Source organism: Fusarium solani, assembly GCF_023522795.1.
Source record: "Fusarium solani strain SB1 chromosome Unknown bctg00000014, whole genome shotgun sequence".
In the NCBI taxonomy this organism is placed as follows: Eukaryota; Fungi; Ascomycota; class Sordariomycetes; order Hypocreales; family Nectriaceae; genus Fusarium; species Fusarium solani.
The window spans coordinates 135,970-161,287 of NW_027072141.1; the positions used below are offsets into that span (position 1 = coordinate 135,970).

A 25,318-nucleotide genomic window follows, 5' to 3' on the forward strand; every position below is an offset into this window, starting at 1 on the left:
TGCTGCCTTGCTTACACACGTGACCGAACGTTGAAGGAATTTCTCGAGGAAGTCGTCCAGCAACAACGATGCGTTAGTGCTTAATTCTGTGAGCCAAAAACTTCACGTTTCAGACCTGGATGGGCTTGGGGTCTAGGCTCGGCACGATATTCTTGGCTTGCAGCAACGGGCCTCCATGTCCTATTGGAGTCCAGACTACTTAGAACAGCTGCTCCAGCTAGAAGACCATCAAAATTATTCCATTTGTTAACCTAGGAAGCTTTGGGTGAAACTACGGATGACAGCCCGCAATTTGACATTTAGGTCCTTGCTGATCGTTCCTCCCGTATCCAGAGCAGCCATTAGCTCCAACTCGTTGACCTTAAGGTGCGCCAGAAACTCAGCTTCCCATCGCAGGATTCTGTAGACGGGGACGTTATCGATGTAACCGTTAACACCCGCGAAGATAACAGGAACTATCTGGTTGACGGCCATAGGAGAGTACTGCTTCTGCTTTAGGAGTTCAGTCAACTGTTGATACTATGATTAGCTTCATAGTTTTACAAAGAACAGATTTTAATTGCTCACACGTTCCCCTCTGCAGAGAGTTTGATTCATGGCGGCATCTAAGTCGGAATTAAACCGGATAAAGGAAGCCACTTCACGATACCGGGCCAAGAAGAGCTTCAAGGGTCCTGCGACTTGTTTCATGCCCTTGAGCTGTGCAGAAGAACCGACACGCGATACAGACAGAGCAACGTTAACGGCAGATCGGGTGCCATTATAGAACTTTTCAGCATCCAAAATGATCAGGCTGTCAGTAATGGAAATCACATTAGTAGGAATGCAGGCAGACACGTCTCCACCTTGAGTTTCAATGATAGGCAGGGCAGTCATTGAGCCACCGCCATGCTTGTCATTCATCTTGGCTGCACGCTCGAGAAGTCCAGCGTGCAGATAGAAGATGTCACCGGGGTAAGCTTCACCTCCGGGTGGGCGACGGAGAAGAAGGGACATCTGACGATAGGCGGCTGCCTGCTTGGAGAGATCATCATAGATAACTAGAGAGTGTTTGGCGTTATCACGGAACCACTCGCCAATAGAGGTGGCAGTGAAGGGGGCGAGGTATTGGAGAGGCGCAGCCTCAGAGGCAGTCGCAGCCACCACAATAGTGTACTTCATGGCGTCATTTTCCTCCAGCATCTTAACAAGCTGCGCAACTGTAGATCGCTTCTGCCCAATGGCGGCGTAGATGCAGTATAGCATCTTAGTCTCATCAGAGCCGTTGTTCCACCGTTTTTGATTAAGGATGGTTTCAACTGCGATGGCGGTCTTTCCGGTTTGACGATCGCCGATAATCGCCTCACGTTGACCACGTCCGATGGGAACCAGGGTATCAATGGACTTGAAGCCTGTCAGGATCGGCTGGTTTACGGAACAACAGGTTAGGATGTCAGGCGCCTTTACGTGGGCTCGGCGCTTTTCCTTGGTGTAGATGGGACCCTTTCCATCAATGGGGTTCCCGAGAGCATCAATTACACGACCAAGCAACTCGGGGCCCACAGGGACATCCACCTAGGAAAAGTTAGTACCTAATCACAATCTTACGAGGCCCGATCACCCACGAGTTCTCCGGTACCGTTAACAGTCTCACCTTGTCTGACAAGACGGTCGGAACCGAGGTTCATAAACATTCCCTTGGCGCCAGAGGCAAATCTTTTCGACGTTAGCTCCGAAGCTGCCTCCTAAGCAGATAATAAATATACTCGACAAGCTCCTCTGCTTGGGCATTGGCCATGCCATGCACGCGGGCAACGTCGTTCCTGCACACGCGTCAAGTTAGGACACATGGTATAACTGACCCGCCTGTCATGATTTCATGACTATTGACACTGGGGCTTGGTGGTTGCAGCCAGTCCTAGTGTCGCGTATATCCCATTGTCAACATACCCGATAAAGAGAACGTGGCCAGACTCGGAGAGATCTTTCTCCTCGACGCCGCGAGTTCGTTGTTCGAGTGAGGGTGAAAACGCTGTGGTGGTCTCAGGAATATAGAGTCGAACTAGTATCGAGAGGGGTTGGCAGCCACTAACTCTGTATTCTGAGCCCAAGTTAAAAGGTAAATTAACGGGATACAGAAAATGTTATTCGGGGCAAACCCGAGGACACATTTTTGGAGGGATGAATAAGCTGCTTCCCGTGTGTACGATACCGAAAAAGTTATAACTAGTAGAGTGGGGCCAAGGTTAATTTGGGCTACACTTACAAGGGTGTTCCTGATCGTAGCAGAGGCGGCAGTGCGAATGGACTGTCGAAACCTATTTCGAAACATACTGAAGGGAGGTAGGAGAGAGTCAACGGCGAGGGAGAATTGATTGCAGCCATGTGCAATTGAAAGGGAATATATAGCGAAGATGTTTTGGAAGACGACCTGGGGCGGAAAGGGGTACCAATATGATGTACGTCGATAGCGGGGTGACATCACGATTGCGAGATAGTTCGTGGTAGTCTACTTTTGCTTATTATGCACTAAAACTGTGTACATCTCCTTAGCTGTCGTAAACCTCCATCACGTACCTCGCCCCACATAATCCCTCCGATGACGAGAGTATGAGCGGGGTACCAAAAAGTTTGATCCGTCAACCTGAACCCCCCAAAACACCACTAAAAGAGCCCTGAAGCATTTCGATATCAGCAATGAGTACTCAATTGATTCCACGAGAGGCAGATACGATCAATGTGTATGACGACAATAGCTTCGTCAAAGAAGAGCACAGCCATAAGCTGTGGCCGGATGACCCGACCCGGGCCGCGGTCTTTCCGGCCGAAAAGGCTCGCGGCACCAACTTCGAGCCTTTCCACGTAGAAACACGCAACTTTCAAATCAGCACATTGCCACCAACGCCGCTGCAGCTATTCAAACTTTTCCTACCTATATCACTCGTTGAGAAATGGATCGTTTACACCCAGAACTGGATCTCGTGGCTCAAAGACAACGGCATCGTTGACAGCTGGAAAAAGCCGATGGGTCGGACATCAAAGCTGCGAGAATGGGAAGGAACAACCACCTCAGAGATATATGTGCTGATTGTAGTGCTAATATACATGGGCTTACACAAGGAAAGGACTATCAGAAGCTATTGGCAAGCGCCACCATCGTGAATAGCTTCACGGTCAACGTGAATGCTATACTATCCCTTCAATTGTGATAAGCCTCCCGCCAGGTCACTACAGGGGTGTCTGACCAATTAAAATGTGAGCATAAAAGATACATCTATTCTAACGTAAATTAGCCCGTGGTCTTTGTCCCAACAATTCTTCTTGTTACAAAGTGCGACTTCGCGTTGATAATAATTGATGACGCGTCGCGAGGTTTCTCTGATGTACTAGTCATGGGACAGAGTTATGTGGGGCGAGTTACATCCGGGAGGCTTATCACAATTGAAGGGATAACTAGCATTAGGTAACAGCTTGCTGTTTATGAGATTGGTAGATTGAATATATGTATAAGAGACTGATTTTTGTTACTCCTTTAGATAGAAAATCAAGTGCTCATTGATCCTCATGGCCCATCAGTACCTGCGACAAGTTTATGCCGTACACTAAGTTTCAGCTCCTACATCGGCACCTTCGTCCCTTTGATCACACCAAGATTGATGAGATTGGGCCTCTAGCGAAAGTTTTCCAAGAACTGCGGCATCCATAAGGAATTACTACAGGATAAGACCAATGACGGCAAGGTCAAGAAGAGCTATGAGTATAAGCAGATCAAGGTGACCACGACCCCTGATAATAAGGTACGAGACTGAGACAACATTCCATGAGAAATCCCTACTAATCTCTCGTTGTGCCGTACCACTAGGTCAACCAGATCGCTTGGAAAGACAACCGGCTCGTGTTATTTCTGACTACTGTGTTCACCAGCGCCGACGATGAGCGTGTCACACGGAAGAGGAAGAGGTCATCCTCATCTACGTCAGAAGCCAAGCCAATACGCCGCTTTTTTGGTGACGAAGCCGTCAAGATGATAAATATCCCGACAGTGGCTGCTGCTTATAACGACGAGATGAGTGCCTTTATATCGAATTATTCAACGCCTACGGTCATAACAGTCACTTGAGGAAGCGCTACCGACCAGGAGACGAGCGTGACCTTCACAAGTGCGATTTACAGAGGGAACACGTTAATCGCGAGGTTAATCATGTCAACCGTCATGTCAAATCAGACTGCCTAGCTTGTCGGGGGTGTCAGCAGGGGCGTGTGCGAGCAAAGGGCCAGGAATGGAATCCTCTTACGGAGGTCAGTGGCAATGAGGAAAAGAAGCAGAAGCGGCCGAGGGTGCGTAATCAGACCTCGTTCGGCTGCCGTATCTGTGATGTAGCGATTTGTGATAATCAGCATTGTTGGGACTTATATCACCACCTAATTTGAGTGGGAAATTAAGTACCGTCAATTTTACGCATTTTAATTGGCTACAACCCCTCACCGTGACCTGCTTGGAGGTTTGTATGCGCTCAGGAGATAAGGCGCCCTTCGCAGATATGGTAGTATAAGCACGACGGGGCGTACACCTAGCTGCGTTCTTAATTTAAACGGGTGAATATGCGTTCCTACCGCCGACTGACGAAGTCTACTCGCATTTTCCCATCCCGTATAGTATACCTAGCAGCGCATCTCTAAGCTCCTGGGTTATCGATATTTATAACCGTCGTGCTAGGCAATGGCTTTATTTGCCGCGCAATCTCTCCCCGAATGGTATGTTACGTTGGCTAAGAAGCGCCACGCCTCGCTAAGCCCGAATGAGACAGAGTTTCTATTTGCAGCCAAGAAGCTTGTGCATCAGCCGCTGCTCATAGAAATGTATATACCCTTGGCGCTGTCAAAATGTCGTCAGTGGTTTTCATACTCCACTATATTAGGCTGCGATGGCCTCCGTCCAGCACTTGCTGCATAGAAAGCCTTGCCACATATCACTCCTGCGCCAATTCACCTCCATATTATTTCCCTCAGACCCTGTATGCACGATCAAACGCGCCACCTTTCCATACAAAACGATCTATAGAATAGACTGAAATCTTTTCGACCCCCGCCGTACTATCGAAGTCGCTACGATGGATTACACGTCGGGTCTCATACCCTTGAACCAGGTACATAAGCCGCCGTTCACCATCGAAGCTCCCGGATACGCGAAGGTCCCCGGTGAGACCGTCCCGCGTCGCCATCCCCGAGCCAAGGACGGCCTTATCAACCGTCCCGTCAACGACGTCCACACCGTATTCGATATCGTCCGCCGTAGCGCGCGCGTCTACCCCAACCACCGTGCCGTCGGCTCCCGGAAGCTCGTTAGGTTGCACAAGGAGAGGAGGAAGGCCCAGAAGGTCGTTGACGGCGAGATCCAGGAGCTCGAAAAGGAGTGGCAATTATTTGAGCTCTCGAAATTCTCTTACTTGACGTTCAAGGAGTACGAGCAGCTTGCACTTCAGGTCGGCTATGGCTTGCGCAAATTAGGCCTGACATCGAAGCACAAGCTTCACCTCTTCGGCACCACAAGGTATGTTTCTCCCGTGGTTAACCCACGTCGGATTGCGCTCACAATCTCCTTAGCATAAGCTGGATCTCTATGTCCCACGGCTGCGCCTCCCAGTCTATCTCCATAGTCACCGCCTACGATACACTCGGCGAGAGCGGCCTTGAACACACCCTCCTCCAGACTAAGGCCGACGCTATGTACGTCGACCCTCATCTCCTCCAGATCGCCGCCCACCCCCTTAAGAACTCTAACGTCAAGACCATCATTGTCAACGAGCGCTGCATATTCGCGACTGGGGATGAGATAGAAGAGTTCAAGCATGCCCACCCCGAGTTCAAGGTTGTGACATTCGAGGAGCTGCGAAAGATGGGCGAGGACAACCCGGTCGATCCGGTGCCGGCCAAAGGCCCCAACCTCTACTGCATTATGTACACCTCCGGCTCTACCGGTCCTCCCAAGGGGGCCTGCATCACGCACGAGGCGCTCGTTGCTGGAGGTATATTCGCAATCCTATTCTTACACACTACTTGTCCTATCTACGGGCTTGACTGACTCCCTTGGCTATAGTTACAGGTCTCTATACCTGTGTTGAAGAATGCGTTAGCGACAAGGAGGACGTGCTTGCCTACCTACCTTTAGCCCACGTCTTCGAGATGGCACTCGAGAACCTCGTCTTGTTCATTGGCGGAACCCTCGGATATGGTAACCCCAGAACGCTCGCCGACTCCTCAGTGAAGAACTGCGCTAGTGATATGCGGGAGTTCAGGCCCACTGTCATGGTCGGGGTTCCTCAGATCTGGGAAACCGTCAAGAAGGGCGTCATAGCCAAGCTTGACGCCTCTAGTCCTGTCGTCAAGGCGCTCTTCTGGAGCGCCTTCAGCTTTAAGACCTTCATGTCTAAAAACAAGCTCCCCGGAGCTAGGATATTTGACAACATCGTCTTTAGCAAGGTTCGAGAACTGACTGGTGGCCGACTTCGATTCACCATGAACGGTGCTAGCGGCATCTCCGATGGCACCAGGCACTTCCTGTCCATGGTCCTCGCCCCTATGCTGGCTGGTTATGGCCTCACGGAAACTTGCGCCAACGGCGCCTTAGGTTGCCCACTCGAGTACTCACCCAATGCAATTGGCCCTGTCCCTGCTGCTGTTGATGTGAAATTGGTATCCATTCCCGATATTGGATACTCGACGGACGCAGAGGTTCCTCAGGGTGAGATATGGCTTAAGGGTGTTCCGATCATAAAAGAGTACTATGATAACCCCGAGGAGACGAATATGGCCCTTACTCGCGATGGGTGGTTCAAGTCTGGTGATATCGGCGAGTTCGACGGCAACGGCCATCTGCGAGTCATCGACCGTGTCAAGAATCTTGTCAAGACGCAGGGCGGTGAATATATCGCCCTGGAGAAGCTCGAGTCTGTCTACCGAAGCACCCAAACCATAATAAACGTTATGGTACACGCCGACTCTCAACACTCCCGCCCCATCGCAGTCATCATGCCCAACAAGACCGTTCTCGTTGAGAAGATTAAGGGCCTAGGCGTAGATGAGCACAGCATGCACTACGACCCTAAGGTCCGCAGCCTCATCCTCAAGGATCTTCAGAGCACCGGCAAGCGCTCTGGCCTAGCTGGCATGGAAATTGTGTCCGGCGTCGTCATCACCGATGAGGAGTGGACCCCACCAAGCGTAAGTCTCAAACAACCCAGAGCTATCTAGGTGCAGCCATATTGACCGATACCCAGGGACTTGTCACTGCCACGCATAAGCTGAACCGGAAAGTCATTCATGAGAAGTTCAAGAAGGAAATCGACGAGTGTCTGAAGAATTCGCCCTAAAGATAAGAGATGATGAAAAAAGATAGAGACGCGCAAAGGAGAGGAGAACAATGACACCCCTATTGTGATTCATATCCTAGCAAGAATGCTTTATGTGCGTATTGTAGCTTTAGGTGTTCGCTCGACGAGGCATCTATTAGTAACAACATGGTTCGAAGTAACAGCCCAAGGAAGGACATACTCGCCCCATAATCACAAGTATAACGTGAGCAGAGTTGCATGATGGGGATCAGGATCCATGAACACCTTAGCCACAAGGATTCGCGGGATCCACGATCAGAGCATTTAGCGCTGGGCGATCAGGATGATCCAACGACGCTCTGTGTCACATGAATACACTACAAAATACAGAACCTCTCTCCAAAATGTGAGATTTTGCATGGAGTATGGGGAATACCCTAAAACCAGAACTATCATGAGTAGCATCCGGCGTCTCTTCGCCTGCCTTCACTGCCAGTCTCGGCCTAGAACGTCTGCCCACTCGGGCGGCAACGCCCAGATGTTGAACGGACTCCTCGAAAGACACACCTCAGATCAAGTAATGGTGCAAGTGTGCCCGCTGAAAAGCAGCCGCAACCAACAGCAACAGGCGCTACAATAAACATAGCCGCCGACACCTCAAAGACATCCTCAAAAAAAAAAAAAAACATCGACATCACCAACCCTTCGGTCTTAGCGCCGGCCTCGCTAAAAGTCAGGAACCCAGAGCGACCGACAGTGCGCAGGCCAGCCCGGGGCCAGGGCAGGCCAAGCGCACTTTCCGGGAGATATCAAAGCCTGAAAACCATCGGACACCTGCGCGGCACTGGCCACGGGCTAGGTGACCTTGGTAATCTGGACACCAGCTCGGACGATGCGTTGACCGGCCGAGTCGTTCATGTAGGTGACGTCCTTGTTCTCGAACTGGGCACGCTTCCAGATCTCAACCTCGCAGCCACCGCGGAGGATACCCACACGCATGGCTGACAGGAGGTTGTGTGCGGCGTTAGAGTGGTTGTAGACACCGCCGTTGAAGATGGCGGTGGCATCCTTACCAATAGCGGAAGAGATGAGGGCCTTGCCGCCGGGGTGGTCCTTGATGAAGTCGGTGACGTTGTGAATGACTCCAGCAATGGCAACGAGGGCCTTTCCGTTCTTGGAGTCGGCTACGAAGTCATCCCAGTGGACAACAGGGAGCTGCTCCAGGGGATACCCCAGTCGAGGGTGGCACGCTTCTGGTCGAGCTTCTTCTGCAACTGCTGGACACGGCCCTTCTCGATCTCGTTCTGGCGGAACTGCTTCAGGTCGTAGGCAAGGCCGAGCTGCTTCCAGATCCAGATGCACCACTTCGTGGGGTCATATTGGTACCACTCGATGGCGTTTCGGTAGTCCGAAGGAAACTCGTGGTGGAAGTTGTGGTAGCCCTCACCTAGGGTGACGAGAGCGGTAATGACGTGGTCACGGGGTGAATTTCGGTCGTCGAAGGGCTGCTCACCGAGCCAGTGGGCGAGGGAGTTGACGCAGAACGTGGCTTGTTGGACGAAACAGATTCGGAGGATACCGGCGTAGACGAAACCGCCGAGCCAGTCGCTCCAACCGAAACCAGCGACGATGGTAGGCAGGACAAGGGCCATGAAGATGACGCATTTGAAGTAGTTGCGGTGCTGCCAGACAACGATGGGGTCCTCGTTAAGGTCGGTGATGTCGGTTCGACCCTGGCGCTTGGGGTTCTGCTTGAAGGCCATCCATCCGATGTGGGAGTAGAGCAGACCTTTGCGGACGGAGTAGGGGTCCTTCTCGGTGTCGGTGTATCGGTGGTGAGCACGGTGGCCGTGGGACCACCAACGGATAGAGCCTTCAACAGCACCAGCACCGACGGCAGCCAGGTAGATCTTGAGGGGAGTAGTGGCCTTGTAGGAAGTGTGAGCCCAAAGACGATGGTAACCTACAAAAACGGCGGGAAGGTCAGTATCAGCAATCAACGGAAGGGAAGTCCATTTGATTGGAGCACATTTCAACAAGGACTCACCAGCAGTGATTCCAAGGCCGGTGTTGAAGTAGAAGATGATGGCCCAGATGGCGGTATAGAGGCGGAGAGGGACCCAGTAGGCGGAGATAAAGCCGACGATAGGAATAATGATAATGAGAGTGATGTTGAGCCAGTTAATGTGGAGGTGGATGTTGGACCAAGTCATTGTAGTGTCGGCAATGTGAACCTTCTTGGGATTATAATTGGTGTTGCTTCGTAGCGGCTCGTAGTCGATGGTTCCGTCCGGGAAGGCCGCGGCCTCCTTGCTGGCTAAAGACGACGACATCTTGAGCGGTGGTCAAACAAGTGGTGGGACTGCTTGAGGGAGAGTCGACCACGACGAGGAACTAGCAGGACTCTTCACCCAATGCGAAAAACCACGATGAGGGTGGTATTCCGAAAGCGAAATTGGGGGTGGAAGCCAGGATATAGATAGTAAGGCGAACCAGAGGGAGAGAAAGGAAGGATCGGCAGGTTGTCGGTTTGTTGGGGTGGTGCCAAAAGGCTTCACGTCAGACCCGAATCCAGGCGAGTATGTGGGCTACAGGAGGCAATTTTCCCTTGGGAGTTGGGTTAGCAGCGCAACAGGAACGGGGAGGAGTCGAAAACAACACATCCTTGCTCGTGATGATGTTAAAGAATGAAGATGCGGGAGAAGGAAGACGAAAAGACGGGGACAGGAAGGGGAAGTTGAGAGCAAGGTGATGCGAGATGGATCGTCCACACACTGGGGATCCACATGTGAGTGAGTGAGTGAGTGAGTGATGTGTGTGTCACTGTGTTATTCCTGTATTTTGTTTTCCAATCCCACTCTTTACCAACCTACCTTGGGGTTGGGACCGACGGAACACGTTGCACCCAAAGACTCAACAAAGTGGCACCGGGTCGCCGGGTTTGGGTGGGAAAAGCTCCCGCTGCTGCGACGAAAGGGTCAGAACTATAACACACAGCTTAGCAATAGGGGTGTACGTATCATGCGTAGGTGTGAATCGCATGTTTGAGGGTTGGCGATAAACCCGTCGGTCCCATATCTCGACGGCCGGTGCAGCGTCATTGTGCAAGAACTTGCAACGGAGTGGGTTAGCCACTTTTCTCTAGGCCTTTGAAAGCAGTGCCATTTCAATTGTCATCATATGGGGCTAATATATATATTCAGTCGTGAACAAATACCGAGGTCAAGTTCGGTCCCCCAAATGTAACACCTAACGTTACAAGATAAGGTACCCAGTTCTGCGGTTGCTACTACTGGTGATTGCTGGTGGATGTGTGTAGTCGACTCAACATCTTTCCCACCCTTCCCCAACTTTTGCGCTCCGGGACCATTCGCTGTGGGGAGCCGGCTCTCCCCGCTCTTATCGAAATATCAGGAAAGGCTATCTGCAGGGTTGCGGGAGCTAAATATCATCCAGGTCCTCAGCACACTATTTTTATTCACGTCCCAATAAACCCACACAGTATTCGCCAGAGACGGGGCAGGTCTAGACTGTGGTTTCGCAAGGTAGTAACGATGCGCTGTCTCTTTAGGCCCATCAACTTTTCCTGCGGCTTGCATGTTAGAATCCATTTATTTGCCTGCTAATTTGGTGACAAGCAAAACATGGTGATTGGATAGACGGACTGCTTGGCCTGGCAGGTGAGAGACCTCGATGGCAACCCTGGATGCAGAGTGGAAACTCAACAAAGAGGAAAAGAAGTGACGGGAACATAATCGGGGGAATCTCGGAATACCAGAGTCGACTTTCTGTACTTCATATTATCCCTACTCGCGAGTCTGCGTTATCGCGTTGTTGCGTTGTTGGGCTACTTGCAGGTCGAGGGTGGAAGACATAATGCAATGCAACTCAGAGGCGTCTCTGCTGGTGGTGGCGCTGATTGGCCACATCGAAGCGGAGGGCTCCGAGAAAGTTGGGGGGTGGGTGAGGATAAAGTCCTTGTTTTGGTAATAAATGGCGTTCTTCCTCCGCCTCCGCCTAACCTTTACTACGTTCCCCCATCACGTCATAGTCACGTCTACGACACCTCGGCATGATACTGTGGTGTGACACAAATCATTGCGATAGATATCCTTTCTACGACACATGCTTAGAATGGTAGAGTCTTTGTCGTTGTCGCAGGGGTGTTAAGTTTCAACAAATGAGGCACTTGAACTATGGCAATAAGTGGTGTGATTCTTCCCAAGCAGATTATGTCACTTAGCATTTGCATTGAAATTCGAGCCCAGCGTCTCCCCTGGCCTGGTGTCTTGTTTGGGAACTCTACTTCCGACCGTCGAGATCGTCAGGGTTGCAGTGGCGGATGGGACCCCGGATGGGTGATCTGATCTGATCCCTCTGTGAATGAACTGCCGGGTGAATGGGATGTCCGTGCTCATCCATTGGAAGTCAGACTACATGTCATGTTCCCGATATCCACACCTGACAAGAGGGGACTCGGAGGGGGGACCAGTGAAACCTAGCGAGGAGATTGCATACTACGCTACCTTGTGATCCATGATCCTAGCTTATCACCAAAAAGCCAAAATAGCTGTTGCTGTTTTCCATCATGCAACTAACCATCACTTTCGTCCCGCCTTCGCCAGTGTAGGACTGTAAGAATCGAAGCCACCAAGAGTGAACGATTTCAGGTCGCTGCCGCTATTAGACTAGATACAGACAGCTATTCCTCCACAACGAATCTCCTAATAATATCCACTAACGTCTTTCTCGTCCTCCTCCCGCTAAAGACCTCTCCATGATCTAAATCTTGAAACCACAGCACATCCAGCCCGTCACCTTTCCATACTCCATTTTCCCAGCTTTCAGTCTCCAGAGACCAGTCATCTGCGCCCGTCAGATACGCCCCAATTGCTTTCGTGTCCACGATCACGTCTCTGCCGGCTAACACAACAGCCACGCGATGGTCCTGGATGTCTTCCTTCCACAAGGCATTATCAGACCATATGAAACGTCGGAATAACGTATGCGCGACGCCCATGTCTTTAGAGCCGAAGTAGGAGAGCAGGTGTTCACTAGCGTGGGTCGGCTTCCGACAGAGCTGAAGTGTCGACGTTAGCGGAGACCGTTAGTAGTCATGTAGGGAAGACGTTACAAAATTATACGCTACCTCAGGGAGATGTAGCAGGAATGACACAGGATCAACAAACAAAATCGGCCCGATCTTGCCTGCGATCCGTGGCGTGTGGAGGAGATGAGTAGCAACCACGCTTCCGTAGCTTCACAGAGATGAAGTTAATAGGGCAATGACCAAGACACAACTCCAGAGAAAGAAACGGGGCCACTCACGAGTGTGACACTAGTACAAACTTTTCCCACCCATGTGCTTTTAAAATGCAATGAACCTCCTCGCACATCTCATCCTTCAACATTGCCTCAGCTGTTATCCTGGAGCTTATTGGCATGATCTCTATAGCGATGATCCCTACCTGCCCATCCGACAGATCCTCGCCATCTTCGGCATTAAGGTCGGCCAAGAATGGTATATATAGGTAGAGTCCAACACCGATACCGTGTATAAATAAGACGGGGAGCCTGGTCCTGGAGGTGTGCGGCCGATACCAGTAAGTGAGAGTTCTCGCAGGGGAACGATAGGTGGTGAAGAGAGTGAGGAGGCGCGTGGGGAAGACGGCGAGAAACCGGAACAACGACGTGCGGTGGAAGGAGAAAGAGTAGAAGCGCAAATAGATAGACGCTAACGTATCGACAACAAACACACACTATAGAATCAAGTTAGTAAACCTTGCTGACTTGTACGGTGGGCGAGAAGTTCATTGCGTAGCCCACCATGGAAACTTACCAGATACCATATCAAACTCCGATGTAACATCTCGACCTTATCAAGCGTCAATCTAAGGCACTGCGCGTTGCCGCGGCCAGGTTCGAGCTTCCTCCCTAACAACTTCTCCATCTCTCCAATGTACTCCTCCAGCTCCTCGTCGTATGCCGGATTAGGCTCGCCGGAGTTTAGGAACGCCCACCGGAAGAAGTCTTTGACATTCTCCCGTTTAATCTCTGCTATCGGCGCATCCCGGAACCATCTCGTCAAGTACCGGTCCGGATCTGGAATGTTGCCGTGGCAGCGCCAGAACAACCTCCGGCGATCGTCACGGCCGGCGGCGGGATGCGTCACGACTGTCTGGAGGTAGTTTTTGCGCGGGAGATAGACGAGAAGGTAGAACACTGCCTCGAGAGCGAGCCACACCTCTAGCACATGGGGGATATGGAACGGAAGATGGATTAGCCAGCTGACCAGCGAATAGACAACGCTAAGGGGTGCAACGAGGTGCAGGAGGAATATGCATGTTCGAATGAAAATGTAGTCCCAGGTGGATATACCTATCATGGCGAAGGCAGGTATATTACCGCTATCGGAGAAGCTTGAGATCGGTGTAGATTGGTTACTCAGTGAGTGGTGATATCGCCCGGAAGGAAATTATGTGCGCTGCCACAATTTCAAGGAGACAGTCAAAAGTTTTCCGTGAGATGATGGTGCTTATATTAGTAATGTCTGCATTTAGCAAGTTAGGCATGTGCATTTCCGTTGAGCACAGCGCCGTTAGTTCGATTTGTTGAGGAATGTTGACGGCCGACTTACGCAGCGTGCGGCCGCTAATCTCTCCATTCTCCAACGCACCGAAAAACGCCTAAAACTTAACATGTGAAAGAAGGCCTGCAGGAACGACCATGATGTCGGTTGTAAGATGGCGTCATGTCCCTGGCTAGGGTTCATCAATCCACTTAGCTGACCCGAGCTGGGATTTCTTGCACGTGGGAGCAGACGAGCATCCCCATCGAGAAGCGAACAGGGGGTACCTTTTGGCATGACCCTTCTGTGCCTAACATGACCGAGGAGGCCGGGAGGTTACTCTTGTTTTGCAAATGGGAGGTTTTCATTGCTGTGGCTCCCTTTTATCGCCCTTGGTACATCGCTGCGACTTGTTCTCAACGTACTCCTTCCTACAAGGGTGCAGTTGCAGCCTGTGTTGTATCTGGACCTGGTGTGTCTCCTTTGGCTCTGATTGGCGGACCACCCCTGGGGGCATGTGATTGGGGCGATGTCGCACGTCCATGCGGCTGGTAAGTCACGAAAGGAGCACCGCATCCACTGGGCTATCTGAACGAACTTTTAAAGTGCGGAAACTGGAATGGTTGGCACGCTAGTATTTAAAGTTCCCTCATTGACCCATTTGAATCCACGGGATGCACTGCTCGCACGGAGTTAATGCTGGCTGGCCAGAAACCACTCTTTTAGATAATGTACATGATAAGCGTGCGTCGCATCCAAGTGTGCGTCGCACTTTTCACAACCTTCAACGCAAGAACTTAAATAAAAACACAACATAGCATTTAATCAATTAAAATTAATTGCTATACTCTTCTCTAGATGTCTCAATGACAACCTGACATGTTCGTCTGTTATGACCGGTCTTACCGCATATTCCACAACGGCTTTCCTTCGGTCGTGCCGACCCGCCTCGACTACCACTTCTCGATGATTCAGCCACTACCTGCGCATCAATGTCCTTCTGATCAATTGCATCCCTTCCCTCATCTAGAGTCATCTTCCCTCCTTTCCGTAGGCGGGTTTTTTTTGCTCTCCGCCGTTTACTGAGAGTCTCATTTGCCCGTTGAAGGATCTGGTTTTCAGACTTTAATAATGCTATCTGATGCATTATTGCCTTTGTTCCTTTAGAAAATGACTCGAGCGCCTCAATAATAGATGCCGGAGAGCTGCTCTGATGCCTTCTAACTCGTCTTTTGAGGTATTCAGACTGCGAGCTGGCCTCAAGCACGGTCTTTGGCGTCTTTGAGACCCACGGGTCAGGGAGGCTGACCTCCTCCTCAACCGGCGTTGGAGTCCGTAGCTGCACATCAAGCTTTGATATGACATTTTCTGGGTCCAAAGGAACAAGCCCAGCTCCTCTAAAACCGCCCTGGATGTTGCTTTTTGTCATAGCGGCTTCGTGGGCGGCGTAAAAGGCCGGAAAGAACTCAGTCTTCGAAACGTGCGTTATAGCGCATCTGATCAGATGCTCAATTTCTCGACCGTAGGCCTTCTTGAGCGGTCCAAAGCACACGAAATCAAGGGGCTGAAGTAGATGAAACGAATGAGGCGGCATACAAAGCGTAATGATGTTGTTCTCTTTGCAATATTTCTCAAAGTCGGTCGAGTGGTGGCTTTCATGCCCATCGAGGATCAGAAGACGATAGCCACCGGTTGATCGGGCCTTTGTGTGCTGATCAAAGTGTTTTAACTACTTAAGACCTATCTTATTATTAGTTTAGCTATTTTGAGTCGTCGCAATAGCCTAGTCGCCCGGGAGGTTACTTTCTTAGTACCAGCTGGCGAGGTGATATTGGCCCGCAACCACAATGAACGGCTGGATTGCCCACCCTTCCGCATTGATCGCCTAGATGACTGTAACCCATTCCCGATTTCCAGGCTGGACCGATTTCGCCTTTCCACGCCTTTCTGCGCCTGTGACAACCATTCCGCTTGCAATGAGGCCCATCATAAAGCCAGTCTCATCAAAGTTGTAGATATCAGCTAGGTTGATACCATATTTGGCGATTATGTTCTCCACGAGCCTGAACCAATCGCGAATAATGGTCGGATCTTCGCATTTGGCCCTCTGATAGTCGTATTTACGAAGAAAACGCGTCTTGAGCTTTGGGTGTCGCCTGACGAAGTTAGAAGCCCAGCGCTTGCCGACAGGTGACGCGCCGCGGTCGGCGAGCAGTCGATTGGCCATTTCTTCCACACCACGCAATCGCGGGGGAAATCCTCGCGAATCCAGGTCGAGAATGAACTGAACAATGATCTGTTCCTCTAGATCAGATAGTCGACGCGATGGCGTGATATAATCGCGTCGAGATTGAATCCCATTCTGCCGGCGACGTAGCCTATGCTCATTGACCTCATAGATGCTTGCAGCGCGTCGGATACTTAGTTTTGGGTCATTTTGAAGGGCTTGAAGGGCAAGAAGGGTTTTTGCCTCGGTATTTGATTCTGACATGCTTGGTGGTTGAGATTTGATTGATGAAGTAAAAAGTTAGATGTAAGAGGGAAAAGTGCGACGCACGCTTGGATGCGACGCACGCTTATCATGTACGTTACCTGTAGATTCAGCTGCTACAACCTCTCCGAGGCTAACTTACATAACGACAATAGCGGTATCTCCCGCTGCACTGGCAAATCTGTTTGCTCCGTTAATAATGTCAGGCAACATTTAGCGGCCCGGAACCAGAAACAGCAAACGACAATGGTCAAATTATGGCAAGAATTCCCTGAAAGAGCAATGAAGGAAGATAGAGAAAACTTGCAGTACTCCCTACAGGATCATATTTGGCCGAAGGCAGCTAGATACAAAGATCATCTCAGAGACATTTCTACCATGCTTGGCTTTGCAGTAGGAAACCCAGAGCGCAACCTATCATCCGCCCCGCTAATGCCATACCAGTGTGGATTGTGAGGTAGGCAAAAGGATGAAATGGCCTAAACGATTGACATTGAGAGGCCTCCTAGTGACAACATGTGTTATCTATGAGGACACCTATCCATTGTGATGCAAGGCTCTACTTAGGATAAGTTAAACAGTAATATAACGCGTATTTAGGCGTTACACCCAACGCTCTCTGCGCTATCGCCTGTGCAACTGCGTCTACTTCCATTGCCCCAGTCGTTTTCCGTCAAGCGGCTCAGGTGCATAATGCGCTGAACAGTGGGTCTGGCGATTCCAGTGGTGCTATTAGCTCTGAAGCTCATAGCGCTCGCCTTAGCGATTGGCCGCAAGTTGTTTTGGTTTCGTTTAGAGAACGACTATCGCAATGCCTTAGAGTCAGTTAGGTACCGGCATACAATAAGCCTTTCTCCAAACTTCCATAAGACCGCGTAATCAGGTGTGGTGTCTTCGACGATCCGCGGAGGTGGTTTAACGTTGTCCTTTATAGTAACGACCATATTCGACACCCTTCCAAAGCTAAGTGTCTTTATATGGCCTGTTATCTATTCTTATAGTACAGTACATTGGGACTTTACGGGCCCTTCATCATTTATATCACCGTATTAATCTATTTACTCGCTACTTCCACAAGACCGGAATCGCCTCGTTTGAAGTAGCGATACCTCTTCTTCCTTCATGTGGCATAGGAATAGGAGCTTGACGGCTATACAGTCGAAGACTTACCATACAGTACCCACCTACCGGCAGTACCCACCTACCGGCAAGCAAAAAAAAATTCTCCCATACAAAATGCACTTTTTTAACCTCATGGAAAAACTTAATAAAAATAGTAAAAATAAGTTTCTTTACAGAATTCAGATCATAGTCGAATAGATTTTAATATTTTCTAGGTCTTTTTACCTCACGGCCTGTGCGAGTGCGTACGACGGGTAATTCTTCCGCCTCCGAATTTGAGCTCTCATCCTCTTCCATCCCTCCCACCTCGATCACATCCTCAACAGCATCTGCCTCTACAGTTGCTTCGTTTGGCTCGGAAATAGTGTCACTGGCTACTAGAGCCTCGGCTAGAGTCATGAACTTCTTGTTGGGATTGGGTATCGCCTTCCTCTTCTTGCCTCTGCCCAACCGGCCGATTTCCTCCTCCATACAGGCGTTTCATGCGGTTATCAAGGCTGTCTTTAGAGTTCCTCACGATAAATTGCCTTGGGGACATTAAAAGCTCCGTTATATAGTGGTTGGAGACCATGAGAGCATTGAGCTTCCAGGTAACGATAATATATATTGTTGAAAAAGCAGGTAGCCATCCACTCATCCTGGATTTTCGGTTAGCGACATTTATGCTTCAGACCAGGTAGAGGCTCACAGATACATGACTTCCATGGCCATCTAATATAATAAGCCTGGCATCAGACTCATCTTCTGGTCGGGTTTGAGGCAGATAGACCTCTTTGAGCCACTCGACTGCGATATGGTTGTCCGTCCAGCCGTTGTCAGAAGTGATATAATACCAGTCGGCTATCTTCTTGAACTCATCAATAAACCACTGCTGCTGAAGTTCTTTGCCTTTGAAAATAATCCCTGGTTTCAGAAGACGGCCATTTGCAGTCACGGCTTCGATAAAGCTGGTCCAAGCACGGGACTGAGAGCCATTGAGGACGGCCTTCCTCTTTGGATCACTGCTCTGATAACCAAGGAATCCAAGCCAAGATTCGCAATGGATTAGTGAGTTTTAGGACAAAAACGATAAATACTCGCCAAATCCAGCCATGATACCGCCATCGTCGACATTAGCCGTGTTCTCAGGCTTGATCGAACCATACTCGCTCTCCTGGATACCAAAGTACCAATTGACAGCCACTGTTGTAAAACATTTGAATTTTGAGGCCTCCTGGCGTCTTCCTATCTTCGTCTTGATAACTGGATGGTGTTTCATGAACCTGGCTATCCAGTGTGCACCGATATCCCTTTCGCGGACCTTGCTGTCTCAAGAGCGCAGCGACGGTGGCGCGAACTCGACTGTGAGAAGGAGCATACCCCAAGGCCTCTTGTCGAAGTATCCAGATAACTAATCTGGCCACCTGAGACTTGGATAATAACCGAGAAGGCTGGACGATCTCGGACTCTGACGGTAGGTGTCTTAATCAGTCAGAAATGAGTGGTCTGAGGGATCTCATGCTTCTGGGCGGCTTGGTTCTGGGAGAGGCCGTTATCTGTGACGTCTAGTATGGCTCCAGCAACTCCATCCTCTGTATAAGACACTTGATGCATTTTCAAGGCGATTATGGAAGGCTGGTGTAGAGAAAAATTCGGAACGTCAGGGAGGCTGGGTGGCGAAGGAGGCATGTTGAGAAATTTTACATTAGTGCCATGCGACCATACCGCATACGTGATCAAAAAATCAATGTGATAATATCAAACGGCATAAAATTCTCAATACAACAGGCATTGTATCATGCCAATAACTTCAATCTTGGCCAAACACCGTGTAAGTGAAATTGAGCATTTTGTATGGGCAATTTTTTTTTTGCTTGCCGGTAGGTAGGTACTGCCGGTAGGTGGGTACTGCATGGTATATGACTGGGTCATCGAGCCCCCCACAAGTACCTTCACACACAACTGACACACTATCTACCTCTTCTACTTCCAATACTTCTCCAGCCGACGAGGACGCCCGCCTCCAATCTGGTCCTGCCGGCCCCGCGACTGCTTAACCCTGTTCATCTTTACCCTTTCTCCTCTCTTTCCTTGTCAGCTCAACTTCTAAAATCCTTTCCTTGGATCTTTTGCCCCGCAAGCCATTGTCGTCTCGGTCAAAATAGAGCGCCCACGACCCCTCATCTTCTTCCACGGCCATGAAACCCTCCCAGCCCTCCAAGGTAATTCTCTTATCGATCCGAGTGCAATCCCATGGCCCAACAAGGTGGTGTTCCGACTCTGCTCGCAAGCCGTACTTCACCTCATAAGTTTCTTGGTCCACGTATATCCAATTTAGCTGTGGAGGCTCATCGTAGATTGTAGACACCAGCCCTTCCCCCTTGCGACCCCAGTCTTGGTCAGGGTAGGGGAGGAAGTAACCTGCAAATAAATGCCCTGAACAGTTGACTTGACCCTCAGTCTTGGTCACCGCGACGTATAGCTGGTTATCAACTGCATTAGCGATCAAGGGGACAGGTTTGTTGCGTTGCCGGATCTCTTCGCGGAATGCGTACCTTGTTGTTGCGCAACACTATGGCACATCCATCGACCTCCTTGCCCGCGGGTGAGGCACTGTGGCAAGAAACGATGAGATTCGATTTCACGCCTCTGTGTTGTTCCCTGGCATTCTTTCTTTGGCCTTGGCGGATCGCTTCAGTGGTACCAACGATCGCAGGACAAGCCGCTATAGCAGTTAGAAGCCCCAGAACCATGATTCCTTGATGAGGGCTTGAATTTAAAATTATCTCACAGAATTTACTATTTGATATGACCGGGGAGGGTTAAAATGGAAGTTCGTTGAAAAAAAAAAAAAAACACCTTTACGTAGGATCGCATCACTGAAACGTATTTCATCCACATACGATCTTATGACGCGTTATGCCCATTCCCTACAGCACAGTGCATGTCTACTTTTCAAATACAGGTTATGGGGGGAGTTTGGTGTCATGCGTAGGTCACGTCGCAAGCCTATTCCCTATATACAGGTTACGGAGGCAGCCCTCTCGGGGACAGAAAACACGAGACTCGCTGTGGTGAGGGCCCAGCCAAACGAGACTCAGGTATTATGTCCCCCACGAAGGGCAGGTCCGGTGTCGTGTTATAGGGTCCCTGGTACCGCATTTCACTCAAGGCGTAGCCTGCTTCTGTTTCAATGCATATAAGATACGACAACTTTCGATCCATCTTCCTAGTTACTATACGTATTGCTCTATCGATTCTGAATCTTACCAATATCGATCCATCATGCCCCAAACGTAGGTCTCCATCTCAACTCTTGGTCTCCAACTCGCGACCTTGCCTTCGCGAGACTAATGACATGTGCAGAGAACAGCAAGAGAACAGCGCCGAGGAGTCCGGAGGTGACCTACCGCTTACCGAATCCCCCCAACCCAACAGGCGGACGCAAACCTACGAAACTTGCGATGCAGAATCCAGCCGTGGCAGAAAAGGTCACTGAGAACGGCGTGGTCCGGGGCACAAACCCTGGTAGAAGAATTGGCCCAATTCGTGAATCGCGGATCAAGGATCGACCAGCGAAAGAGGGCGAGAAGGATAGCAGCCTGAAGATCAAAATTGAGCTGGATCTTGAAGTCGAGGTAGAGATCTATGCGCGAGTTAAGGGCGATGTAACAATTGGGTTAATGTGATAATTAGGTTGAAATCTATGCTAGAGTCAAAGGAGATGTTACCATCGGACTCCTGTAAGATGTGAGTTGACTTCGGCCTCAAGGGACAGCATATTAACGATATATATTGCAGTACCAAATAGCTTGGCCGGACTCTCTCCTCAGAGTGTGCACTCCGCTACTGCCTTATTGACAAAATGCGACAAGGGTGAATCTTGAAACTTGTAAATATACAGGCAATAGTAACTTGAGGACGATGCAAGGTATATCCGTGATGGACATTAGTATTGCGACTGGTCTTAGGAGAGGTTCTAAGATGAACGATTCAATGAAGTTGGTGAATTGATGTCTATTTCATTCTTGTGACTCCCAATAATAGCCATATCTATCTAGACATGCTGAGATTTCTGGGAGGACCAGCTGCACCGAAGATGACTAGCATGAAACCTCTTCGATATTCGAGTGCATGTATTTGCCAACGACAAAGTTAGTTCGGACTCTCTGGTCTTGAACTTTTCCCCCGTTTTGCGGTTGTACTTGCCACATCTTCCATAGACCGCCGATGGTTACATCCACCAATCTGTAGACATTGCTCGCCCTGCACAGCTGTTCTGCAAACACCTTCACGGTTGAAGTTGTCCAGCTGGCTCGAATAAGGGTCAGAGGCCATTTCTTTGTCGTACGACTATTCTATGGAATGGATCTTCGTTCCATTCTTGTCCGTTGATGATCCATCCCTTGACGTCTAATTCGGCCCTCCAGCTGTATTATTGCTCATCGTCAACAGTTGTTTCCTTGATGCTTGAGAAGTTGAGACAATCCGGGCATCGAGCGAGGGTCGATCTTCTGGTAGATTTGGGCTCTTGCGTGGCGTGGCGGGGCTGTCATGTTGGTCTCCAAAGGCAGGACAACCGTTCGGAAATTTTCCATAAAAAGCTGTGTTGAACTCAGCAGTGCGTAAAGGACGGTCGTTCCCATGTGGTTCTGGACCCTGTAACTGTGGGTTTTCTACACGATGAACGAGACGGACATCTTGTTTGAAGCAGGGTACTCTCACGAATCCAACGTGTCCTCGTGCGACCAATGCGATCGCTCAAAATGCGTTGAAAGACCAACACGCGACTTTGATGGTCCCGAAATAAACTATGGGCTAATTGTCTCGGGGGTAGCGTCGTCAAGAATACAACAAGAAGGAGTGCGATCATTCGTGAGGTTGGCGGCGTCCTCTGTTTCAAGATGGAGGCTGTGGGGATGATAACTGAATCCTCTTGCATTGTTATTCGCGGGATTTCCGACTACGCAGACTCTCACAAGAACGATCACTGGCATTACTATGCGGCGGCAACTGCTGCCGCATGCGCCAAAGAGCTGCTTTCATATCTCGACCCCGGCGACGCCGAGTCGCCTCGGCCCGGCTCGGAGCTTCCACCTGGCCATGAATCTCGAGAGATGCTGAGTCCGAGGCCTTGGAGGCCGAACCCGGATCGCCATTTGGAGCCCGAGTGTCTTCCCTGTCTCAGGAGTTGCCGTCCTCGCATACACATGAAACCGTGCAAGATGAGGGCAGTGACATAGACACTAAAGGCTCTGGCAGTGAGGATGGCCTCGATGTTCTAGAACGTGTGCATTACGAGGACTATTGTCCTTCGCCTCCAAAATTTCAGGGACACGGCTCTAGAGACGATTCCGATGATGAAGAACAGCATGGTCGCAAGCGTTGCAGGGTATCTCGACCTCCTCACACCTCGGTTCGCAGTACCCCCGCCAGTGCTCGGAGCTCTCGCCAAAGACGATCGACAAGATATACCACACAGTTACCGAGAGGGCGTCGAACGTCTGTATGCGGCATTGAGAGTCCAACACCATCACAGGTAAGACCGGTCCCCTCCGAGGCTAGCACGTTTCTTGCTCGATTCGAGGAATAGCCTCTCACAGACGTTTCACTGATGCGCAGGATGAGACAAGATGGCTGTTCTTGGACCGAGATACACAGGACCCTTCCACATCATTCCAAAGGCACGATCCAAGTCCGGTACTCGACTAAACTCAAATACCTGCCCAATCCCGTGTGGCAGTGAGAGGCTCCTGTCCAGGTTTTGTTAATTAATGTCGAAATATCAATAAATAGATGAGCTAGCTGCCTGCGAATGCCCAGAATAACCCGACTTGATTATGCGTAGAATCGATTTCTATGTGCTAGTCGTCGTCTCTTGTTACTGTTCTGGCCTTTTACGAAACGGGGTGATGTTTTGAAGTTTGACCGATATGTTTCCGAGGACCTCTGTCCTACCTTCCGATTCATTTTTTTTTTTTCAAGTCGGCTTGGGGTTTCGGCGAAGATCACTTCTAATAAAGGTATAGCCTGAGGGGATAGTTTTCATTGGTTTGAATCCCTGTGAGTGACCGCGAGGGAGGCTTAACACATTCGACGGGATAAGACAGCGAACAAAAGCTGGGAAAGTCAGTGGCAAGCTGAAACCAAGGTCAGAATATCCTTCCGGCACACACCGAAACCCACAGGAAAGGTCCTGCAACTACATGATCAGCTCAGCAAGAGACAAAGCTCCCTGCTTGTTCAGCTATGGACAGAAAGGATCGGACTGAGGGAGTTTCTCTTCAACAGAAGAGTGCCGGCCATGACAAATCCAAGGTGCGGCTGCGGAGAGGGCCGACAGATTGTAGAACACGTCTTACGTCGATGTAGAAAACACCGGGGACCTTCGATTCCAGCAGCTAGGCCATTTCCCAGGATAGAACAACCTCCAGGCAATATTGAACGAGCGTAAGGCAGCCACAAAAGCCATCAAGTTCATAGAATAGACTCAGAGCCTTGGGCAATTTAGGATCGAGCAATAACCAGACGAAGTCGCGCACTACGGGGAGATTGTAGGTACGAGACCCCTCTTACGGCGTCGAACCGTTTAGCCTAAACACTTTTACACGCTTTCCAGACCTATCCCTGGACCTGCGACTACACATTTTGTGCTGCGCATCTATCGGTCAGATCATTAGGATAAGTGCCAGCTCGCTACTACCACCACTACGCTGTTTCCCCTCAACCGAACGAGGGCATATCCTTGAAGTCTATCGAGAAGCCCGGCAAATGTGAGGATCTCGTATTGATATCTAGTGTAAGAAGCTCTATTAAAGGAGTAGGCCGACCTTGGCTGTAGTAATAGGTCGGATCCAGATACAAGACGTAGCGCAAAGATCAAAAAGGAGGACAAGATCGAGCTGCCCCTATCTCAGGGGCAACCTAACCGGTATCACGTGTATCAGCACGTGATATCCCTGACGCGTGCCACAGTCATGTTGACAAGTGATCACGTAGGTTTGTGGCAGCAAGGTCATTTCCTCCTTGAGGCTCATCACTCTGCGTATATTTCTCCAAAATCTCCTTTAATCTCCATTAGTCCCGTGATTGATATGTTTCATCTCGCAATGCGCTACGGAGATTTTAGTATGTTCGCCTCTGCTTATCCCGAGCCCAAGAAGATCAACTATATCACTACTGAGCTACGATTTGGGATTACCATGCAGGCGACAAACTCAGCAACTCTTCGCATCTCTAGGGTTCCAAGATATTACCGAGCTAATCTTAGTCCCGCAGAGAGTACACAGTTAGGCTTTCGTGGATTCCTCCATACAGCCTTGCTATTACCAAGAGGATGCTCTTCTACGGCAAGTTACTTTGAGATACTTTAAAGTACATACATGCAGCATGATGGCCGAAAAGGTAGAAAGCTAGAAGAAGTTGCGATTATGACTGTAGAGCCAAGAGTTCTAACCAAGCGCTTGGGTACAAAGGTACGCATTGGAGGAAAGCAGCTAAGATAGTATAGCCTGGAAGGGGGGCCAACTACTCGAAGGGCAAACCTCAAAAGGGCTGATGAGGCTGTAAAATACACGCCGTACAATCGTCGCTGGAGATGACTGGTATTAGAATGCCAAGACGTCTGTGAACGTGCTGGAGCTATAGCGAATTTCGGACGGAAAACTTCCCGACACGGTATGTACCTGGGGTTCTCTCTCGGCAACATACCCTGTACATGGCCTGGGCTATTTTCGGATTATAGACACTAATTAAACGCTTCTCCTGTAAGAGTTTTCCTTGGTATGCACTGTTAATGCTATGCTAGTGTGAAGAATGTTTACAGGCCACAACCGCTTGCAGCAGCAG

At 50.0% G+C, this 25,318-nt stretch overlaps 8 protein-coding genes across 8 annotated transcripts; 3 read left to right on the top strand and 5 right to left on the bottom strand.

The window, feature by feature from the left end:
• Positions 1-246: 246 nt before the first annotated feature.
• On the bottom strand, positions 247-2,364 carry MRS44_017527 (uncharacterized protein; the record flags this gene model as incomplete). Its single annotated transcript, XM_065615438.1, has 8 exons — positions 247-519; positions 568-1,554; positions 1,605-1,695; positions 1,746-1,802; positions 1,842-1,877; positions 1,930-2,011; positions 2,246-2,255; positions 2,314-2,364. 8 exons carry the CDS (start codon positions 2,362-2,364, stop codon positions 247-249), a joined length of 1,587 nt encoding a protein of 528 aa, XP_065471510.1.
• A 2,726-nt stretch (positions 2,365-5,090) lies between these two features.
• On the top strand, positions 5,091-7,349 carry MRS44_017528 (uncharacterized protein; the record flags this gene model as incomplete). Its single annotated transcript, XM_065615439.1, has 4 exons — positions 5,091-5,530; positions 5,584-6,005; positions 6,077-7,200; positions 7,257-7,349. 4 exons carry the CDS (start codon positions 5,091-5,093, stop codon positions 7,347-7,349), a joined length of 2,079 nt encoding a protein of 692 aa, XP_065471511.1.
• Positions 7,350-8,165: 816 nt separating this feature from the next.
• MRS44_017529 (uncharacterized protein) lies at positions 8,166-9,643 on the bottom strand (the record flags this gene model as incomplete). Its single annotated transcript, XM_065615440.1, has 2 exons — positions 8,166-8,494; positions 8,542-9,643. 2 exons carry the CDS (start codon positions 9,641-9,643, stop codon positions 8,166-8,168), a joined length of 1,431 nt encoding a protein of 476 aa, XP_065471512.1.
• A 2,268-nt stretch (positions 9,644-11,911) lies between these two features.
• On the bottom strand, positions 11,912-13,695 carry MRS44_017530 (uncharacterized protein; the record flags this gene model as incomplete). Its single annotated transcript, XM_065615441.1, has 5 exons — positions 11,912-11,998; positions 12,053-12,073; positions 12,139-12,390; positions 12,779-13,069; positions 13,150-13,695. The coding sequence occupies 5 exons, from the start codon at positions 13,693-13,695 to the stop codon at positions 11,912-11,914; spliced, it is 1,197 nt and encodes a 398-aa protein (XP_065471513.1).
• A 2,068-nt stretch (positions 13,696-15,763) lies between these two features.
• Positions 15,764-16,369, bottom strand: MRS44_017531 (uncharacterized protein; the record flags this gene model as incomplete). Its single annotated transcript, XM_065615442.1, has 1 exon — positions 15,764-16,369. The coding sequence occupies one exon, from the start codon at positions 16,367-16,369 to the stop codon at positions 15,764-15,766; it is 606 nt and encodes a 201-aa protein (XP_065471514.1).
• Positions 16,370-18,158: 1,789 nt separating this feature from the next.
• On the bottom strand, positions 18,159-19,159 carry MRS44_017532 (uncharacterized protein; the record flags this gene model as incomplete). The annotated part of the gene is made up of 4 exons (XM_065615443.1): positions 18,159-18,492; positions 18,568-18,791; positions 18,851-18,952; positions 19,076-19,159. The coding sequence occupies 4 exons, from the start codon at positions 19,157-19,159 to the stop codon at positions 18,159-18,161; spliced, it is 744 nt and encodes a 247-aa protein (XP_065471515.1).
• Positions 19,160-20,755: 1,596 nt separating this feature from the next.
• On the top strand, positions 20,756-21,159 carry MRS44_017533 (uncharacterized protein; the record flags this gene model as incomplete). Its single annotated transcript, XM_065615444.1, has 2 exons — positions 20,756-20,766; positions 20,844-21,159. The coding sequence occupies 2 exons, from the start codon at positions 20,756-20,758 to the stop codon at positions 21,157-21,159; spliced, it is 327 nt and encodes a 108-aa protein (XP_065471516.1).
• A 1,215-nt stretch (positions 21,160-22,374) lies between these two features.
• On the top strand, positions 22,375-23,063 carry MRS44_017534 (uncharacterized protein; the record flags this gene model as incomplete). The annotated part of the gene is made up of 2 exons (XM_065615445.1): positions 22,375-22,642; positions 22,696-23,063. The coding sequence occupies 2 exons, from the start codon at positions 22,375-22,377 to the stop codon at positions 23,061-23,063; spliced, it is 636 nt and encodes a 211-aa protein (XP_065471517.1).
• Between the last annotated feature and the right edge of the window lie 2,255 nt (positions 23,064-25,318).